The sequence below is a fragment of the Salarias fasciatus genome, chromosome 2 (genome assembly GCF_902148845.1).
Source record: "Salarias fasciatus chromosome 2, fSalaFa1.1, whole genome shotgun sequence".
In the NCBI taxonomy this organism is placed as follows: domain Eukaryota; kingdom Metazoa; phylum Chordata; class Actinopteri; order Blenniiformes; family Blenniidae; genus Salarias; species Salarias fasciatus.
In genome coordinates this window covers 26,277,428-26,296,049 of record NC_043746.1, presented here as the reverse complement: position 1 = coordinate 26,296,049, position 18,622 = coordinate 26,277,428, and the positions used below count along the sequence as shown (strand labels likewise).

General features: G+C 42.7%; 3 protein-coding genes and 1 non-coding gene across 4 annotated transcripts; 1 reads left to right on the top strand and 3 right to left on the bottom strand.

Annotated features, from left to right (window-relative positions):
• Positions 1 to 1,693: 1,693 nt before the first annotated feature.
• Positions 1,694 to 1,775, bottom strand: trnal-aag (transfer RNA leucine (anticodon AAG)). The gene has a single exon. It is a non-coding gene; the product is annotated as a tRNA-Leu (tRNA).
• A 2,800-nt stretch (positions 1,776 to 4,575) lies between these two features.
• On the bottom strand, positions 4,576 to 8,917 carry LOC115405550 (F-box/LRR-repeat protein 12). The gene is made up of 3 exons (XM_030115158.1): positions 8,770 to 8,917; positions 8,385 to 8,460; positions 4,576 to 7,853 (listed from the first exon to the last, which is right to left on the bottom strand). The coding sequence occupies exons 1-3, from the start codon at positions 8,868 to 8,870 to the stop codon at positions 6,783 to 6,785; spliced, it is 1,248 nt and encodes a 415-aa protein (XP_029971018.1). The 5' UTR covers positions 8,871 to 8,917; the 3' UTR covers positions 4,576 to 6,782.
• Positions 8,918 to 9,147: 230 nt separating this feature from the next.
• On the top strand, positions 9,148 to 14,385 carry cops6 (COP9 signalosome subunit 6). Its single transcript, XM_030115858.1, has 10 exons — positions 9,148 to 9,194; positions 10,514 to 10,639; positions 10,735 to 10,866; positions 11,865 to 11,953; positions 12,153 to 12,215; positions 12,290 to 12,337; positions 12,417 to 12,531; positions 12,723 to 12,815; positions 12,952 to 13,052; positions 13,696 to 14,385. Exons 1-10 carry the CDS (start codon positions 9,152 to 9,154, stop codon positions 13,834 to 13,836), a joined length of 951 nt encoding a protein of 316 aa, XP_029971718.1. The 5' UTR covers positions 9,148 to 9,151; the 3' UTR covers positions 13,837 to 14,385.
• A 495-nt stretch (positions 14,386 to 14,880) lies between these two features.
• and4 (actinodin4) lies at positions 14,881 to 16,387 on the bottom strand. The gene is made up of 6 exons (XM_030102823.1): positions 16,333 to 16,387; positions 16,206 to 16,250; positions 15,965 to 16,125; positions 15,268 to 15,714; positions 15,115 to 15,222; positions 14,881 to 15,048 (listed from the first exon to the last, which is right to left on the bottom strand). The coding sequence occupies exons 1-6, from the start codon at positions 16,385 to 16,387 to the stop codon at positions 14,881 to 14,883; spliced, it is 984 nt and encodes a 327-aa protein (XP_029958683.1).
• Positions 16,388 to 18,622: the final 2,235 nt, after the last annotated feature.

Genomic DNA, 18,622 nt, shown 5'->3' with positions numbered 1-18,622 from the left:
AACTTTTCAGGAGTCTGCAAACTTTACGACCAAAAAAGCCATTTTTCAGATTTTCTATCAAATCAAATATACCCGGAGAAGCACAAACAAAAGGCAAACAAAGTTGGCAATTTTTCATATAGTATTTTTGAAACATACAAAAGTTGCTTTTCATATTCCATTTATGAAGATTCAATCACAGTTTAGGATGGAAGCATTTCATTGTATTTTTAGCTGTTTTGTGCATGGTTTTAGTGGATTCATTCTTCTTTTTCAGAATTTTCAGACAAATTTTATATTTTAGGACAGAAAACCAAGACGTAAATACCATTAAGGATTGCGCCACACCGCATAAATAAGGGGGAAAAATAATTATTTTTTTATAATCATAACAAAAAGGCCTAACAGTGATTAATAAAAGCCCAGAAAAGATGAAATGACCAAAATCACAGCAAGGGGGAACAGTCTTATGGCCACAGCAAGGAAGGGTTTTTCAGATATTATTGAATGCCTTGTCTAAGCAGCTCTGCTTGTTTTTGTTTTTTCTCTTCTAAAGCTGTTCTAGTCGTAATTCCAGTCATGACACATCTTTCACTATTTCCTATGTTTTTTAGTTTGTTTGTTTTTTGTTTTTTGTTTTTTTTGGGGGGGGGTGTCTTTTTCACATTTTATTATAAACATTTTTTTTTATCTAAGAGATAAAACTCGTTTTGAAAATAACTCTGATCTGTCAACAAAATAAAAAGAGGAAAAGTTAATTTTGATATATTTCGAGAAAGTTTCAGGGATCGATTACGAAAGGCCCGAACAGGATGCAGGTCCCTGATATAGAGGTTGTGCAGAACTTCATTTGTTCTGTAGGAGGCGCTAAGGCCTCACATATGATGACAGCACAGCAGTGATGCTTTTACTGAGTTCAGTGAGACAAACTAAATTAGTTGATGGCACACACTGTTATAGTAGATGTTTCACAACATGCAAAAATAAAATAGGAAACCAACCAGAAAGCAATTTTTAATATTTCCTGGTTTGGACTTGAACATTCCCTCCAGAGCCTATTTGACAATAAATTTTTATCATCATTATGATTGACTAAGGGTCAAGGATCAAACTCATGAACTCAAACCTGTGAACATCGTGTGTGTACGTGCGTGTGCGTGGTGGAGCCCTTGCACGTGCCAAAGATTCTCTGGATTCGCGACAGTTTTAACATCAAAAGACAAAATCTGAATTCATAGGTGCTTTATTAATCATTTTGAAATCCAAAACACATCTGACTACTCTATTAAGACAAGCAAAGCTAAAACATACCGTCAATTACACAATAAACAAAGTGCATAAACTGTGTTGCAATCAGTAATGACATGGTGTTGATTCAAATGAAGGTAGAAAACCAGATGAAGAACAAAGTCCGTGGGAATTTTTTTTTTTTTAAATTAAACATGAATCCTTGAAATGTACTTATTCAGCATTTTGGCCATGATCGTTACATGGGGCAAAACTTTGAGAGGTTAGAGGCGTCAGTAACTAACCGTGACTACAGCTCTTTTTCTTGAATGAGGTTTTTGTCATTGTCTTTAAGACGAAAACATTAGCCTAAAAGCGGCTAAAAGTAGCTAAACATGCTAAACATGCAGTCAGTTAACGCCACAGTGGGCTCGTTTTAAATCGATTAAGATATAGAAAATATTTGCAACGAAAAAATAAAAACTTCTGGCAGCGGTGGGATTCGAACCCACGCCCCCGAAGAGACTGGAGCCTTAATCCAGCGCCTTAGACCGCTCGGCCACGCTACCATGCAGCGCCCATCCAAGGGCTCAGTAAAAGTACGCTAACCAGGACTTACACTGCTCCCATTTTATGCTATGCTATGCTATGCTATGCTATGCTATGCTATGCTATGCTATGCTATGCTATGCTATGCTATGACTCCAATCAGAAATTAGACGTCTCCCAACTACTAATTGCGAAAAGTACAATTTGGAGCTCAAATACAAACAAAAATGTAAAACAAGAACTTAAAAAGTCTCAAAACAAGAACTGACACTGTGGTTTGTCATTTTAATTAATTCAAACATTACAAGTAAAGTTTTTTGGAATGTTCAGCTTTTTTTATTTGTAATTACTTTATGTTGCTTGTTAATATGTCACCATATAAAAGGCATAAACAAGCGTTGTTCAATTGAAAGCCACAGTCCACACAACAAGTAAAGCTGTATTTCTTACCGAATATCAGCGTCCTATAATAAAAAATGCAGGTGTTAGGAAGAGTTCGGTTTCACTGAGGCCAACCCCCCAACCCCCACCTTCACGGAAATTATTTGGAAGTCTTCTGATCCTGGGGAATAAACAAAAACATCTAAGAATATCACTGGTATTCCCTGCGGTGTCACCAAAATCTCTGCAGCCTTCCTGCTAATCATACTACAGCCTATCATTTTGGCAAAAATTACTTTTTCAAATTCACTTGGATGCGAAAAACTATTATCTTATGGGAACAAGTTATAATGTTGTTAGCACAATATAATAATTTGTTTCAACAAAATTTGAACTTGTGCGCATAAGATTTTGAGAAAATCACCTATAAAGAAAATGCTAGAAATTTTGCAGATGTCATTTATGCAAAGTATGAAGCGTTTGGGACCCAGTACTGACCCCTGGGGGATCCCACAAGCAGGGCCTACATGTGAAGAAGCATTTAAAAAGTGTGGGGTCTATGATTTCTTAGATGGATTCCATCAATCCAGTTATGTTATGATGTTTAATTTGAATCCATATTGCCTGTGGGAAAGTATTTTTTTTTTTTTCTATAAATATGTCGAGTCTGCTACTGATTACTTATTTAGAATTTTTGATTATTGTGTTATTAATAAAACCTGTGACATTAAAGAGACCTGTGGTTTTTGAAGTGTTGCTGGCACAACTTTTGCTGTTTTGATTTTGTTTGGTAACGACATTCCAAAGTCAAGACCACTGAAAAAGACTAGCCTTCTTGCAAAATGGGTTCAGTTTATGATGACCAATGTTTGTTCTTGAAGTCCAAGATGTTGAATTTCAAGTCTACAACGTCATTCTGTGTTACTCTGTACTTATGGTGAGCTGAAGCAGAGGAACAATGTTTCTTCTTAAAAGTTCTAAATTTCAGGAGGCATAATGGATTGAATATGTCAAACTTCTTAGCACTTAATGACAAAACAGGTTTTTGATCCAAAAGAAGATAATTACTTTTTATAAAATCATAATCAGGTGAGCACTAAAGTAAGGCATATGGTGCGGTGCAAAGTTTCCAGACTGAATTTTAAGCAGAGATGAAAGGAGAACTGGAAATGTGGTAAAGCACAACTACCCTTTTTTAGAGTCTGCTCCAGGTGAGGGCCAGGCTACACCCGAGCCCAGAGCAGTGTTTCCTCAGGATTATCTCCGGCAGCAGAAGCTGTGGCTGTGTAAACAAGTGACTGCAGATTCTACTTTTACAACCTATTTATCGAATGTCAAGTTGGAAAATGCTTTTAGAAGGCTGAATATTCTTCTTTTTCGACGTGTATGAATCTCATTTTGATGACTTCAGACCAGAACATCATCTGACTTTCATTGTGACCACTGAGACACAAAGCACTGATTAGATAAAAGAAAACAAGAGTGAGAAAGAATATGCCTAAATCTTGTTGAGATTTGACTGACTCAACCAAATCCCACTCCAAGGTATTTAAGAGTTGGTAGCCCTGCAACTTGGGAAAGTTGTTGACATGTTAAAGTCTGATGTGATTAAATTGAGTGCATTTCATCAATTCACCATGTTATCATGGGGTGGCTGTGGGTGCAGTTTGTAGGAGGTTGTTGGCTCAATTCTCCATCAATTGAGTGCCTTGCATGGCAGATGCCTCCACTGGTGTCTGAATGGGTGAATGTAATTGCGATGTAGAGCACTTTGGGCTCTGCTAAAGCAGTGTTAAAACACTATCCAAATTGTACTTCATTTACTGTTCACCGTCTCTGAAAAGTTTGTGAGCAAAGATTAAAATTCACATACCATAATCCTATCATGCTATCATTTTCATAAGAAGTGGTGTAGACATTTTTCAGAGTATGCTTTGTGCATAATGTTTATAAATGAGGTTCATGTAGCGCGATCCAAGACTGGCAAGACTGTCACATTTCGTACGGAATAAAGAAAATGTCTGAATCAAACAGCTGACTAATAGGATATTTTTTCTAGTTACTAATGTGACTTTTCAGTCTAGTGGGTATCTCAGCTAAAAAAAAAAATGATGGGAAGAACAGGATTTTCATTTAAAAATGTTAAATTTGTACCCTCATTACTGACGTACAGGGTGAACTGGTACATTTACTCAAATTAAAAGATGAATATATAATAACTATTCAATGAAAAAATGTACATGGTGACTCTTATTCTGTTAAGACAATTATCTGTACTGTTACTTTCCCTATCTTGGTATTCAAAAGCAAAAAATATTGTAGATTTGTGCAATTTTATGAATGACCAACACAAACATGGTTCAGAAAATAGTATGATTTATTTAAATATCTTTATTAAAAGGAGAAAAAGACACAATAGGTTCTCTTTTTTGGAAGGGGATCCAAAATAGAATTATTCAAAACAACCTCTCCTTCACCGGATTATTAAAATGGCTGATTTCCAAAAACACAATGTACTGACAGTGTATTGACAGAGATCTCTCGTTTTCACACAATTACGACAACAAACAGATATTTCTCAATCTCAATTTCTAAAAATCATATAGAAAAAAAATTCAAAAAACAAAGCAGTAACAAGATAAGAAATCTAAACGTGATGTATACAAGCACCTGCTGTTACAGAAGCTCTCTGAATGTATCGGTTGAACAAACGTGGTAAAGCAACAGGAAACAGGTGGATCTCTTGCTTTTGTGTTAACGTGTTCACAGTTTGTTTCAATACCTCTCAGTCTGTTTCATGACAGGAACCTTTTTAAAAATGATGTTTGCATCAATGTGATGAAGTCTTCTGCCACCAACAGACAATCCTGTGTGGGTATTTCCTCAGGTTTAACTCATCTATAGACCTGGAAACATCCCAACACACGGGGTCCATAAAAATCAAGTTTTCAATTTTACTCACACGGAAACAGAAAATCCAGTTAAAAACAAAGTATAGGACACCTGAGCACACTGAAGCTAAAAAGGTTTGCCGATTCCATTCTTAGTGCTGGAGATTGTTGTGAAGAGGAAAAGCTCTCCGTTTCTTAGTCCACATCTCACCCCTCAGCTACTCTGCCCCATCCAAAGGAGCTGGTTGAGGTGGTTCCAGCATCTGATCAGGATGTCCTCAGACATCAACAGCCAATATCTCAACACAAAAGAGAGTACATGTGAAAGCAACACAGTGTTTTCTGGCGGATTGAGGAGCCTGCATGGGTCTGTCTGTGACTGGCTCGGTGTGGGAAATTGTGGACCTCTTTGCTCTACATAAGTTCACGGTCACAACATGGTGACTGAGCAAAAAAGAAGAGTGTCTGTGATTAAAGCTCAAATTCAAGGCACCTCCTTTGTCTCATCCATCCTGATCACCAGTGACGAACACTATTCAGACCCTCAGATTGAATCTAAAAAGGCTGTGGACCCCTCTAAGGATAGACCGATACATCGGCCGGTCGATATTTGAGTTTTTTACTTATATCGGTATCAGCCGATACTCGCGTGGATTCGCGGATTTATTTTTCCTTGGCATGATTTACAGACCGCCATCCAAAATTAAGTATTGTGCAGTGTGCACACTATGCTGCTGGTTCTTGTTGAGTGCAATACTTCAGTTGTTTTAATTATGTCTAAATATTTGTTTTATTTTATTTTATAGGCATTATTTGAATAATTAAAAGCACCAAACGCTTTTTGTTCACTTTAAAGTATGTTGCGTAAAGTTGAACGAAAGGGTTATAATTTTTTTACAGTTAAATATTTATTTTAAGCTTGAGACCTGTAGTATTTGTTATCGTGTCATTTTTTGTTGTAAATTGAGGGAGGAAAAGCAGTATCGACCCCAAATACCGGCTCAAGAAAATTGGCAGTCCATAATCGGCCATCGGCTGAGGGTGATGGAAAAAAAATTTTAGGATTGGCATTGGCCCTAAAAAAAAAGTCCTTATCGGTCTATCCCTAGACCCCTCTTCCACCTCTCATTTACAAAACCTTTACAGTAAGCAAAACATTGTATTACACACGCACGCACACACACACACACACACGCACACACTTTTGAAACCTCAGAGCAGGTGAAGACTGCCCCCTCATTGTCTTCAAATAGCTTTTTTTTTTTTTCTAAAGTTTGCATTGTTCATCCTTGTGTAGTAAATAACTTTTGTCATCCATAGTTGGACAACAACTCAGAAAAGTACATCACAGCAATATTTCATCCCTTCGGTGTGACATGAGCCCCAAAAAACTGTGGCTTTCCACAGGTTAGAGGAGCAGACTGGTGACTAGGTTCAAATCCCACAGGTGAAATTTCAGCACTGTGGCTGCCCAACCATGACCCTTGACCCCCCCCACTGTACTGTGTACTTGAGCCCACCACTCCCAGAAAGTTAAATGTACAGAAATATTTTCAGCATTGAAAGCTCTGGAAAAAAGCCCCCCCCCCATTATAAAATCTTAATGTGAATCTGTATTATAGAAAGCTGAATCTGTACAGAGCAATGATAGATAGAAAGAGGAGAGAGAGAGAGAGAGACAGCGAGAGAGAGAGAGCTAACCAAAATCATATGAAAGAGGTCGTTTTTTTTTTTTTTTAAACTTATCTACATTGTCTACATGTAAACAATGTTGGAGACTTCATCAAAAGGGTTGATCTGAACGGAGCAGTTGGTGAAGAGGAGGGTGCAGGACGGCAGCTGAGCTGCCAGCGAGCGGCGCAGACTGGGAATGGGATCACTGACGTCCGGGGCTTTATTCTCGTCACTGTTGCTGCTGTCTGCCCCCGCAGCTGCATCGCTCTCTTGCTGTTCTTCCCTGCCGTCACCGCTGCCCTCTCCTTCTGCCGCTGGAAGTCTGAGTCGGGGCTGGAAGATCACGTCCAGGAACTCCAGCTGGCGCAGCCCGCGGAGCATCTTGCAGCTGCGGACAATCTGCAGCTCGCCCAGCGTGCAGGCCCACAAACACAGACGCTTCAGGTCCTTCAGGCGTCTGGCACTGAGCAGGCCCGGCCCCACCTCCTTACCGCCGAGACTCAGCTCCTCCAGACCAACCCAGCCTGTTCCAAGGCCGAGGGAGGCCATCTGCAACTGGTATCCCTGCCGTCCTGTGTGGCCTATTTCCAGAAACTTGAGCCTAGAAAGGCCCCGGACACCGCTCAGGTCATCTTTTGCAGCACAGGTCCTGAGCCCACTCGCTGTCACACGAAAGGCGTCACGCAGCTCCAATCGACTGAGCTTTTCCCATGATGTGAGACTCTTCAGGTGCTGGTCTGTGAAAGAGGGCATGTTGTTTAAAACTAACCTCTCAATAGCGATGCCTGAAGTGGAGCCAGGCCCTTTCCCTTCATGACCACTCCTCTGCTGCTGTGCACTGGATGTGGACTCTGCTCTTTCTTGTGGATCAGGCAGGGTCTGGTTGAAAAAATCTCGAGGGAGTTCACAGCCACAGAGTTCCAGCACACGCAGAGACCGAGGGAGAACGCGGCAGCTGGGCAGGCCTCTCAGGTCTGCATGCAGGAGGTAGAGCTTCGTCAGACGAGGGCACTTTGTGGACAAAGCTTTGAGCCAAGACTCGGAGAGAAAGACGCCGCCTCGAGCAGAGAGCAGCAGGCCACGCAATCGAAGGCACCTCAGCCCACAGCCCAGGTACTGACGGAGCAGGAGCCAAAGGATGCGAGAGGTCACCTGACAGCGGGTCAGTCCAGGCAGTGCAGTATGGAGGGAGATATGGGAGCAAAAGAGGAAAATGTTACTCTCAGTGACTTTTCTTCATATCATCCCTTTGTAATTGCTTTCTGCTGGCTCAGTGTTTCTATGAGCTCATTTTCAATACATCTGTTATTCTTCAATGATTTTCATTGGTAATGTCATATGCCTTTCTGATTCTTTTGAGTTTTTACAGTCATCCTGATTCTTATAATAGTCATTTTAGATACCACTGTGTTACTATTGTTGCTCATTCAGGGTCAAGATATGACTCTCCAGAGCTATTTCCTTTATACCTCTTTAATCTTTTTGTGGGTTTTTTTTTCTGTCTCATTGTATTCATTTGTCAGTTTTTGTGAATCATTACATTTTAGAAGTTAGTTTGGTGATGATAATCAAGTTAGGGTATTGGCCTCTGTTATCATTGTGGTTGTTTTCATATTGACACATGAGAAAAAAGTAAACAATTCCAACATGGAAAGATAAATGAAAAGAGAAAAACAGTCTTACTCCTTTCCATGCAGTCAGGTCGACACTTCTCCACAGTTTTTGGTCTTTAACAAGGCGCTTCCATCTCTTGCACACCCTGAAAACATACAACAAATAACTTACGTCCAAACACAGGGTAAGTTAAGTCCCAACACAACAAAAAATAAATGTATAAGTAAACTGGAATCCAAACATAAGGACTTACAGGATAACTTAAGTCCTAACACAAGATAGCTTAAGTCGTAACAAAGGATAACGTCTGACCCGACAAATGATAACTTAAGATAGCATAACTTAACATAGGATAACTTAAGACAGGATAACTCAAGTCTTTACCACAACAAAGAAAAATAAGACACCAGTGACTTTTGTTCCACGCCGCTTGGATGAGCTGAAGCGCTCTTACCTCCCGGCTCTGACCAGCTCCCGCACGCTCAGGTACGAGAGCACGTCAATGAGGATATTTTCGGGGAAATAATCGAGATTACAGCCTGTAAATTCTTCCATTTTGGAAACTCTCACTCCCGTCGACACGGAAACAATATTACGACGCACAGGAGTTGCGTCCCGATTATCGATCCCCCCGGAAACACCTGCAAGTCACAAGTGGGAGAATACAAAAATATAATATGAAATATATTTTAAAGCAGGAAATTTACCTATTTTGTTATTTAATATATTTCTGTTGAGTTATTAAGATTATTATATGATTTTTTTAAGCAACTGGATGGAGTGCGGATGCTCACTTACCCTCCTGCCCACTGCGCCTGCGCGGTGTACCGGACAAGATGGCGAGCAGCAATGGCGGCGGGATGGAGGTGGATGGAGCAGGTGAGTAATTTATCCCTTATTTAACTTTTATTTCTTGTTTTCTGCCTTTGAAATGTGTGCACGATGTCTCATGTGTAGCGTGTCTGTGTTGCCGGAGCGGCTTCATGGTGTGAGAGCGGACATGTCACGAGCTGTCTGATCCCCACTGCTGAGCTGTAATTCTGTTAAAATATTAATCTCTGAGTGTTTTAACCCGATTTATTTCATAATTTCATTCACTGAATATCACAACTGTTTTATATACACGTGCGTCTGACAGAGAAACTTTTCAGAAGGCCTTGTTATTTATTTGCAATGCTTGATGTAGGGATGGTCCTCCCTGTCAGTGAGGTAAAGTGACAGTTTGTTATTTTCATTATCAATTACATCCGTTTTCTCTTATCTGGTAGATGCTGGGTTCAGAACAATATTTAAAATGTTCTCTGTCATGCGTTGACTGGACTTGCAGTTTACAACCAAGTGACATTTCAATGTTTTTAGAGGGATTAAAATTAGTTGTCTGCAGAGCAGGTGAGTTAAAAGTTTACCAATCAAAACAGGATTTGTTTATTTGTATTTATGTTTTTTGAATGGGTGTGTTCAGTAAAGGAAGGGAAAATTTGGGAAAGTATATGACGTCTTTGGCAAAAACAACTGTATATGCACAGCACATTTTAACTAAAAAACAAGTCAACGTGTTTTACATGAAGGACCAACAGATGCAGAACAATAACAAAGAGAAGAACTGTGAACAGCACAAGAAAAGTGGAACGATTATAAATGTAGAGGCCATTTATGCACATTGTTGGCAGCTTATTTTGAATTTTTTGGACACATGTTGTAAATGTAGAATGCTCAGTTCTTGCGGAATTATTGCCAAATTTTCAATATCCCATTGTCTGGCATTCACTGTTACTACACAGGTAGATCTTGGCAACAAAACATATCTAAATACGTCCACCAATATTAAACGGATTGGTAGGGAAAAAAATTAGTCCTGCTGGACAGATTCACCATTGTCGCATTTTCATAACGTGAGCTTCTCATTGCCATCAAAAGTCACATTAATATTGAAAAAGTTATCACTGAAAAATGAGCTGAAAATCACACTTTTTAGAAAGTGCAGAGACATGAGGCCAAATGAATCCAGGCGTCTGAGCTATGAGTGGGTTGATCATAATAACTGGACCAAAACTGTCTGAAACAGGCCTCCTGGTGTCTGGGCTTCACTCACTATCTGCTGGAATATTTGTTTGATTATTTCTTTCCATGAAGTACACTTCTCTGGTATTTGCACTGCTGTTTACACCAGTTTTCTTTGTGTGACTGCGCATGCGCAGCCAGCCCCAGCGTCATGGCCTCCGGGGTCACCGGGAGTGTCTCTGTGGCCTTACACCCTCTGGTCATCCTCAACATATCCGACCACTGGATACGCATCCGCTCACAGGAGGGTCGCCCCATGCAGGGTGAGTGTTTCACACACCGGGCGTGTCATGAATGACAGACACACACACATGGGATGTGTTTGATTGTTGTTGTTGTTGTTGTTGTCTCTGCACAGTGATCGGAGCCCTGATCGGGAAACAGGAGGGCCGAAACATCGAGGTGATGAACTCCTTCGAGCTTCTGTCTCACACCATAGATGATAAAGTGCACATCGACAAGGATTACTACTACACCAAGGAGGAACAATGTGAGCTTTTGCTTTTAATTCTGTCTACAGCAGTGATGCTGACATGTCTTGTGAGAACAGCTTCTGTTAGAAAATCTCAGACTAGATTAGCACAGGTCAAATAAAACCAGAGTGATTTTGTATAATTCAAAGTGGATCTAGAAAACTGCATTGTACATGCAGGATCATGCATGTAACGGGAGCGTTAGGCCTCAGTGGAACCTTTGGGGGGGAAATAGTGAGCAATGAACTGCTCCACACTGTTTTTGTTGTGGCAATCTGTTAGCACTCTAAATAAGGGTCACTGGAGTTGCCTGGCTGTGGAGTGTAAAGTGTTTATATTCTCACCATGAGGTGGCAGCATTCATCCTCTAGGATCAGTATTTAGACTCACTGACCTGCTGCTGTGAAACCACATGGAGGTTGGTGATGTAGAATTTTTGGCGATTCGGAGCCAAAGATGACGAGTCAAGGTGTTGATGCTGCACAACGAGGATTCATTCAGGATTGCAGAGGAAACACACACAGTTCAGCTCATCGAGAGGGAGACTGCTGCTCCGAGGAGAATCCAACCCAACTCTGGCATAACTTCCGGCAATGCCAAGCCGTATAGACAGATACTCTCATGAGTAGTGAGAGCAGCAGATGTTGTTTCTCAGGTGAAAACCCATGTTGGTTCTCAGGGGAACGCTCCTGACACCAAGTGACTCCAGACAAAACAGGGCGTCCTTCGCACTGTGTTCCTGAGAACCTGAAAACAAAACATTATTCCATATCAGTTAGTGTGTACAGCATGCAGTACAGCAGCTCTGCAACTTTCTATTGTTCTCTTTCTGTTTTCACTGTGATACTTTTTATGCTAAAGGGACATTTTTTTAACTGATCACTCTCAATTGTCTTGTTTTTCTGATTACATGAACAGACTCACTGATCCTGTCAGCATCAGTAAACATTAGTAAATGCTGAATCTGATTCTGGTAAATCTAATTGTTCTTGTTTTTTGTCTTCTTGTTACTCAGTCAAACAGGTTTTCAAAGATATGGAGTTTTTGGGCTGGTACACCACAGGTGGTCCTCCTGACCCATCAGACATCCACATTCACAAGCAGGTATACACAAACACACACGTACAAAAATTAGTAAAAATGGGAGGAAATATGGAAAACAATGAAGTTGATAAATATCGTCATATTTTTGGACAAAGTTTTGGCACAGGAACAGTAAGCTGACTTATGTTGTCAAGTGTTTCATCTCCGTAGAGATGAAAGAGGAAAGCTCACACACATCCTCCTCTCTCCCTCCTGTCAGGTGTGTGAGATCATTGAGAGCCCTCTCTTCCTCAAGCTCAACCCCATGACCAAACACACCGACGTGAGTCCACCACGGGTCTGGCACATCGACGAGTTTGTCCAGAATCTGAATAACCGTCTCCTCCTGTGTTGCAGCTTCCCGTTAGTGTTTATGAATCCGTCATCGATATCATCAATGGAGAGGTAGCGTTCACTTCCCACCTCTGTAGCGTCGCCGGCTGCCACGGCTCTGTGGACTGACGCCTGCTCTGTTTGTCTCCAGGCCACCATGCTGTTTGCAGAGCTGACCTACACTCTGGCCACAGAGGAAGCAGAGAGAATCGGCGTCGATCACGTAGCTCGAATGACGGCCACGGGCACGGGAGAAAACTCCACAGGTAGGAAACCAGGAGTTCTTCTCCTTAAGCAGTTAATATCTGTACCATTGCATCTTGTGCATTTACTCTGATATCAGATAAAATTTCTGCTTTATAATGTAATTTGATTATTTTGTATTTCAAAACATAAGCAGGCTTTTCTAAAAAATAACTGCGCGTCTTCCTGGTCACCTCTTTGTCTCCTGTGCCAGTTGCTGAACACCTCATAGCGCAGCACAGCGCCATCAAGATGCTGCACAGCCGAGTGAAGATCATCCTGGAGTACGTGAAAGCCGTGGAGGCAGGTGAGAGCAGCGCAGAAAGAATGAATGTAAATCAGGAGAGCAGCTGTTTCTCAATGAGACGTTTCCCACCCCTGCATTCAGAGACGCTGCTCAGACATGCTCGTATAATTATTGATCCCTCTCTCCGGTGTGTCAGGAGAGGTACCGTTTAACCACGAGATCCTCCGAGAAGCCAACGCTCTGTGCCACAGACTGCCGGTCCTCAGCACCATCAAATTCAAAACAGACTTCTATGATGTGAGTGAACTCCTCAGAGCAGCACAGCCCTGCTCACTGCAAGCATGTTTTCATTTCAAAGACAGAAGGCAAATCCAAAACCGCATCTTTGAAGGTCTTTCTGCAGAGTTTAGGAGTAACGGCAGAAACACGTGGATGGCGAAACTCCTAATTAGTTTAATAGAAGTCACTGTTCTAGAAGTGAATTGATTTTAGTGTAATGAAGAGAAGATTCAGTCTTAAAGTAAGTTCCAGTGCAACACTGATCGTAACGGATCTGACAGCTGCAGACTTGGTGTTAACACTTCAACCGCATATTTCAAATTAGAAGTAAAGTTATGCATTTTATTGGCTCTGTCCCCATGTTTTTGCCCTAAAAGAGGAAAGGTTAAAGGTCATGTCGACTCCACGTCATTTAAGTCAGGAATCTGAGCGTAAGTGAGTTATGGTACTGGTGTGTTTCCAGCTCTCACTCAATACTCTGTGAGACAGATCAGTACCTGGAGTTCAGTGTGCTTCCTGCTCTCTGCCACTTTGAGTCAGTATAGATACTTTATTTTCATTGCATATTTAACGCGTCCTGTTTGAAGTGTAACAACAGCAGATTTTCTGGTCCTGGTGCCACATGCTTCCGTCTGTAACTGTGCTTCTGGTCGCCCCGCAGCAATGTAACGACGTGGGCCTCATGGCCTACTTAGGCACCATCACCAAGACGTGCAACAGTATGAACCAGTTCATCAACAAGTTCAACGTGCTGTACGACAGACAGGGCATCGGCCGCAGGATGAGGGGACTCTTCTTCTGAGCCGGCGGAAACAAACAAAAGCACTGCAGTTTCTTTCTTTTCAAACCTTCTTCAGCCACAGATGAACCCAAACCCCACAGAATGACAGTCAGTTAATATACAAAATCCCGCAGAGATGAATTCACCATACATCCACTTTATTTTACCCGGTTTGTTTTATTGTTACATGTTTCTGTCTAATAAATGATCTGCTGATTTTTTTTTTCATGGGACTTTGAATGTTCTTCCTTTTTTTTACTTTTTAAGCAATATTTTACTAATTTTGAGCTTTTATTACGGACATGACAACAAAACAAACATCACAGCAAATGCAAATGATCAGACAGAAGAGGTAGAGGAGGGAAAATGATTTGAAAATGTAATTGTTGCATTACAGAATGCATTGTTTAGAGTATTTTCAGTTAATTTCTATAGTAATTGTTTGATTTTTGTGAAAATTTAGACATTTACACCATGTTATTCCACAGTCTCATAGGGTTTAACACCTCTTGATGATTAAAAGAACTTTGGAACATATACAATGTAAATAAAGTTAATTGTGAAGGCGGACATGCTGGAGCAGCAGGTTTAGTGTGTAGGGTGTTTGGTGTTTGAAGTGCGGCTCCTGCTGCTTGATCACCTCAGGACGGTTTTAACAGAGAAACGTGGCAGGAAAGAGAGAGAGGAGGCCGGTGGACATAAAGCTCCAGAGACAGAGGCGTAGAACAGGAGTCAGCGTTTATTTGGGTATTAAATGTACAGCGGAACTCAACATAATGACCCCTTGCTAGTTTACAAGTCTGTTTTTACCTGCCATGTGGCACTGGGGGGGGGGGGGGGACCTTGTCTTTAGATCTTTTTTGCACCTTTTAAAAAGTTAAACCCAAAATAACTCATACAAAAAACAGATTAGTCGCCTTTTATTCCTCCAAGATCAGTAAATGTGCTGACACTGCTGATAAATACTGTCAAGTTTAATAACTCGGCCACATGTTGGGCTTCATGACAGAACATTTCCAGGGTGACGTGTTCAGTCAGAGTCTGTTTCTGCTCCCCGTCAGGGCCTCACTGCTCGTCCTCCGCCGGCTCGTCCGCCGGCTCGGCCGGCTGCGGGTAGTGGAAGCGGGCGGGGTCGTACAGGTCGTCCCGGGGGTCGTAGGGCTGGGGGTGGTAGTAGTACGGGTAAGGGTAGAGGGTGAATTTCTTCTCCAGGGGCGCGACGGGGGGCTCGGGCTCCTCCACGGGTTCCTCCTTCTCCTCCCCCTTCACTGGGGGTGGAGGCGGCGGGGGGCCCACCACCTTCCCCTTGATGGGCCGGGGCGGGTGGTCGATCAGGCAGTCGGGGTCCCAGTAGGGGTCGCAGTCATACTCCATGCCCTTGAAGGCGCGGATGGGAACCGGGGGACCCTTGACCAGGACCGGAGGCGGAGGGACGGACTTCTTGATGAAGACCGGGGGAGGAGGGGGCGCAGACTTGACTGGAGGAGGAGGAGGAGGCTGAGCCTTGACCACGGGGGCAGGAGCAGCTTTCTGAGGGGCGCAGTGGGGGTGGTAGCGGGGGTCACAGAGCACGGGAACCGCTCCGGTGGGGAGGTAGACGATGTGGGGCTTGCAGAGCGGATCTTTGAGGTTACACAGGAAGAGCACGTCGGCCTGGGCGATGGACGGGGCGGCGGGGAGAGGGGGGTCGGTCGCAGGAGGATCCGTGACCCTCGGGACGCCCTTCATCGGGGGAGGAGGAGGAGGGGGGACGGGCTTGCACTTCTTGTCTGTGACTGGGTCGCACATGATCATGGGCACGCCCAGCTTGCTCTGGAAGTAAGAGGCGTTGGGGCCGTAGGCCTGCTCCAGGTAGCGCATCTGCTGGTAGATCATCCGCAGCTTGTCGATCTCGTAGAGCTGAGAGGAAGACACACTCTTGATTCCAGATACATAGAACGTGAAACCTTCTGAGAAACAATCTGCTTTGCTGATCCAAAGTACACATCAACAGGTTTTTAGTTCATTTTGAAAGTTTGTAGGTTTTAAGCAGCAAAGAGACTGAATACAATCTGATTTAAACCAAAGTGATGCAACATTGAAATGCTCTAGTCTTAGTCTTGACCCGGTCCTACCCCCTAAAGGTCTTGGTCTTGAGTAGACCACTCACCCCCTCGGTGTGTCCGATGCTGCTGTAGTATCTGTAGTACGCCTGGAAGTCCGGGTTTGCCCGGTACCACTTGGGGTCTGCGTTGCGTTTGGGTCTGGAGTGAGTCAGGAAGTCGTTGGCTTTCTCGGAGTCGATGTTGAGGTGACTCACAGGGACCATCTCTGTTGGAAGAGGCAGAGGAGGCTGAGAGCTGCACGCTCATCGGCTTTAACTGAGAGTCAGAGTGAACAGCAGCTGTTACCTTCCTGCTTGATGGAGCTCAGCAGAGACTTGGCCTCCAGCAGACCTGCAAGACACAAAAAACAGGCTGGTTTCAGCTTTTAGGTAAAACTCAAAGGCATCTGTGAGGGTAGACAGTGAGAGCTGACCTGGGAGACAGAGGAGGCAGCAGAGCGCTCCCAACAGGCATATCGAAGACGCCATCTTGAACCACTGAGATCAAAACAAGAAGAAAAAATCAGATCGCAGTTCACACACAGTGGAGAGAGATGAGAAAAATGATAAGAAAGATAAGAAAAATGTTGAATCTTGATCCTGTACGATGGGAAACTCTGGTGAAGCTCATTGTTTTTATCAAAGGGCCAAAATGTAAAATTGTGATTAAGCTTTTTTTGTTCCACTACATATTAGAAAAAAATACGCTGGTAGTGGCTGTAATGATGTATTTGTTAAATTGTTCCTTGTTAATTAGAAGTAAGAATTGCAAGGTCATGACAATTTCAGAATAGATGAACGAAGAAATGAGATAAACACTGAAGTTTGTGTTGCAGTCAGAGCTCCTAATTCATGTATTTACCTTGATATGTGATATCAGGTCTGAATGAATTATACAGATAAAACACAAACTAAGATATCCTGTATTTATCTTGTTGAACGCACTGAACTTATGTGAGGAATAAATTTGACCTGTGAATGTAGCAGAGATCATGTTTACATTTAATCCATCGCTGGCTGGATGGTATTGCTGGATAGTGTGTGTGACTGCAGGGGGGCTGCAGGGGGCCGCAGGGGGCCGGAGCCGATCCCAGACACCTCATGCATGCACACATTATAAAATCTCTGAGCCTTGGGGCGTAAGCCCAACATGGACTCAAACCAGACATTGTCTCACTGTGAGGTGTGAATACAAACCACTGCACTGCCATGGCCCCCATCAAATTCACAGTGACAAAAATAATTCATTAAAGGAGAAAACTCCTGCTACTAAAATCGGTTTGTCATTTTTTTCCTTTGTGTGTATTTTAAAAAAACAGCTCAGTTTCAGAATTTTCTTCCTCCTTTAATTAAATGTAAAATATTTAGCAAGTTTCTGGGAAAAAGCACTTTTGCTTCAGTGTTTTATTTGACACATAAAATATAACAGTAGAAACATCACGATATTTGAATTGAGGTAGAATTGAAGTGTTCTGAAGGAAGTTTTCTTTGAGATATTTTCACATCTGTGTGAAGAAAATTTAGAAATAATGAGTTAAAATAGTAAAAAGTCAAGTTAAATCATTTTATAAGAAGTGGGAAAAGTACTCACACTTACTTAAGCAGGACTACAGATAAAAAAAACAGATTGATCAGAGGATGGACTCACCACATGGTGAGTCCATGGTTAAAGAAAATGTGAATTTTTCCCATAAAAATGTTAGAAATAAAAACCTGTGACCTTTATGGTTATTTCTCCCCCGAAAAGTGTGACTGTTTTTTTTTTTTCCCAAATAAATTGAAGAAAATTCAGCAAAAAGGAAGTGTGTGCCACTCACCTGCCTGAGGAGGCCGTCTTCTCAGGACCTGCAGCTCCAGGCCAGATAAATACTGACCCCCGCGTCAGAGCGCCTGTAACCTTATCCGCCACCCAATAGGACTTCATGGACCGGAGAGCCTGAGATCTGGTCTCCACCTCCCTCTTAATACTGCTTAATGTGGGGCCTTTGGCGCCTATTAGGGATGAAAAGCTCCCGGGCGCGAGCACGCGGGCCGTAAAGAGCTCAGACTTCAAATGGAAACTCCCCATTAAGTCTGGAGGGAGAGCATCACCTGCTGGGCCTTCTGCTGCTGAGGGGAAAATGCTGCCGACTAACACAATATCTCCGCCAGAGAGCGGTCGTAAAAAATCTGAGATGACAACCCTGCAGGCCCCAAACACACATCTCTAATGAGTTGTTGGAGATTTCTGACGGCCTGCCGGTTCCTGAAGGTGCTCATTTCAGGCCGGGGAACACCTGCTTTCCGCAGACAGCTCCCGGTTCTGCCTTTTATTTGGTCGAAGCCTGTTCGTCATTAAATCTCAGCTCTGAGGCTTCTCGTGTATTTTTATGGCACCAAACAGTCCCGGCTGATCCGAAAGACCGATGTGGAGAACGTGAACCGGTCTGTGGTTTGAAGGTTCAGAGTTTCCGCTTGGAGCTGGTTCTGGACGCTCTGGACCGTTTTCTAGTGGAGCTGCTGTAGGTGCAGACCGCTGGGGCTCTCTCTCCTCTCTCACTCCACACACAGTGATGTTTCTCCCACAGTGTGTCTCTCTGGTGTTTCTCTCCTGACACCGTGGATTCCTCAGTCGTCCCGACAACAAAAAACAATCTGTATTCCCATTCAAAGCCCCGGAAAGGTTACAGGTCACCTTCTCACAGCCTTAAATAAAGGGGGGAAGCATTTTCTTAACAAAATCAA